At 34.0% G+C, this 2,414-nt stretch overlaps 1 protein-coding gene across 1 annotated transcript; it reads left to right on the top strand.

The window, feature by feature from the left end:
• Positions 1 to 222: 222 nt before the first annotated feature.
• Positions 223 to 1,435, top strand: LOC148194477 (hydrophobic protein RCI2B-like). Its single transcript, XM_088095987.1, has 3 exons — positions 223 to 459; positions 593 to 692; positions 1,152 to 1,435. Exons 1-2 carry the CDS (start codon positions 370 to 372, stop codon positions 674 to 676), a joined length of 174 nt encoding a protein of 57 aa, XP_087952113.1. The 5' UTR covers positions 223 to 369; the 3' UTR covers positions 677 to 692; positions 1,152 to 1,435.
• The last annotated feature ends 979 nt before the right edge of the window (positions 1,436 to 2,414 follow it).

A 2,414-nucleotide genomic window follows, 5' to 3' on the forward strand; every position in this document is an offset into this window, starting at 1 on the left:
TTAATATAATTATCCAATTAAAAGAACATGGATTCATGAGAACTTTAGTTGAGGGAACCCTAAGATATTTTTATTTAAAGAATAGTTCCTTAGTATGACGTTTAGCAGCATAACGGCACACGGGATTTACGTGAGGTGAAGCAACCGCGTTCTTAGGTCCAATGAAAAGATGCCACGTGAATCCGTGGCTGTGTGTACGTGGCTTATAAATAAGCATGCAGAATTCTTGGGTTTCGTCTCAACTCACAAATTAGGCGGTTAAAGGTTTTCAGTGTTTCGTTCTAATCAGAATTGTTCCTCTGTATTTTTTTGTGAGTTGCAACTTCACAAAGAAAAGCTTTTTAAGTTAAGGAAATCCAGAGAGCAAAAATGGCAGGTGACGGTACAGCTAAATGCATAGACATCCTTCTTGCTATCATCTTGCCTCCTCTTGGAGTCTTTCTCAAATATGGCTGCAAGGTGTTCATAAATTTTACATGTTTTTTCTTTGCACAAAGATTTTTCAAGAAATTTTGGTTATTACTTTTTGTTTCGTGTTAGGGAATTTAGAGTGTGGCTAATACAATACATGGTTGACGGTTTGTTGGTGCAGGTGGAGTTCTGGATTTGTTTGGTGCTAACCCTTTTTGGTTATATACCTGGAATTATCTATGCTGTCTATGCCATAACCAAGTGATCATACTTTAACTTTTGTAAGTGGTCCTTTTACATGGAAGATTCTCATTTTGTTAAAGCCGTGGGATTATCTTTTTCTCTTGTAAAGTAAACATTTAATTTACTTCAAGGAATTTGGGTTTGAAATAATTTGGCTGTTGTAATTTTTTGGGCTTCTGGCAGCGGTCTCTAGCACCCTGTTCTACTCAGTCACATTAAGATGAAACCCATATCTATTTTTTTTCCTTCTTTCCTTTATAGAGAAAGAAAGCACAAAATATTCATTCAGAAGTAACTAGTTGTAATTAAGAATGAAGAGAGAAGTTTATACAGAGAAGGGCATGTTGTTACACCTCGCACTACTTTTATGCTAATTTCTCCTGATAATAATTGTGATTAAAGGAATTTGAAGTGGGTTACTGGGTTTAGCTTTGAGTAGCTTTACTTTTATGGTGGACCTTCTAATTTCACTGATGAAATGATGTTTCTTTTGGCAGGAAGGCAATAAACAAATGTCATGATCGTTTCTGTCATTCAACTCAGATATCAGTGTTTCTTTACTACATCATTGTCAATGTCATAATTTTTTTTATGCTCTGTTTCTAAAATTCCTTTGTTTTTAGCTTAAGCGAGAGTGGAGTGTGTAGCTTGTATGTAGTCTCTAGTGTTAATCGATTTGAAATACACAATTTGATTTGTACCAATGGTCTTGTTCAAGTATGTAATGTAAATTGTGCTATTCTTGACTTTCAAATGAATAAATTGAAATTTTTTCTTATTACATACTGGTTAGATTTGTGAGAACGCTTTTGACTTTATGTTAAACAGGTAAAGGTGTTCTGTCGATGTCATTCATCTGTTCGATGGGGACAAGGTTCTTGTATTATTGAGCCCTTTGCACATATTCATTCTTATCTTTAAGACAAAGAAAAAAAAAAGTTAACGATAATTATCTCGCCTAATAATATCATCGTCCAATGATATTACGAAAGAATCAAATTCAATATCATTATGTCCTTGATAAATAAGTAAATAATTCAGTGCTAACAGTTTAATTTTTATTTAATACGTTTAAACATAAATAGTAGCAGAAACGATGATAAATTTGTCTGGAGTCTCTTGAGAAGTTGAGCAGGAAAGAAACAAGTAAAGGAAATTCATGAAGGATTTCCTTATTCTGTACTCTTTCTGTCAACCCTTCTTTTACACTCTTGATTCGCTAGTTTATAGGGGTTGAGCATGGATCCTTCTCTGGCAGCTATAATTATTAATTTGTTTTTGTCAATAAAGAATCATAGTAATTTTCATCTTACTCTTTCATGCCTCAACATGGTTTAGCCTCTGCTATGATACAAGCTGCTACCCCAGTGGCATTGTTTTTTGCCACCAACAAGGGGAGCCATGAAAGTGTTGTGGAATGTGGTTCCTTTGGAATTCTCCAATGTGCAATTCTAAAAAATATGAATGTGCATATTGTAGAAACAAATGTCACAAGTTCTGTTATTTAGGTGTTAGGAAATGAGTTGTTTTTTTCTACTCAAACCTAATAACTATTGTACAGGTCATCTCTACTTTAGTTATTTAAACCATGGTGACACGACAACTTCAGTAATACAATCTTATCTACTAAGAATTTGACCATCTTTCGTACGTGGTCCATATCACATTATCGTAGTAAAATAACTTGTTGGCGTGACAAACATAACAGATTTAGCGGCCTAATTGGAACAACAACTTATTTTAATACAATTAATCTAACA

The sequence above is a fragment of the Vigna umbellata genome, chromosome 8 (genome assembly GCF_029865625.1).
Source record: "Vigna umbellata cultivar VRB3 chromosome 8, Vumbellata_1.0, whole genome shotgun sequence".
Classification (NCBI taxonomy): Eukaryota; Viridiplantae; Streptophyta; class Magnoliopsida; order Fabales; family Fabaceae; genus Vigna; species Vigna umbellata.

Coding starts and splice junctions, on each gene's coding strand:
- LOC148194477 (XM_088095987.1), top strand. CDS start 370: ATGGCAGGTGACGGTACAGCTAAATGCATAGACATCCTTCTTGCTATC. Junction 460..592: donor TTCTCAAATATGGCTGCAAG/GTGTTCATAAAT, acceptor TTGTTGGTGCAG/GTGGAGTTCTGGATTTGTTT.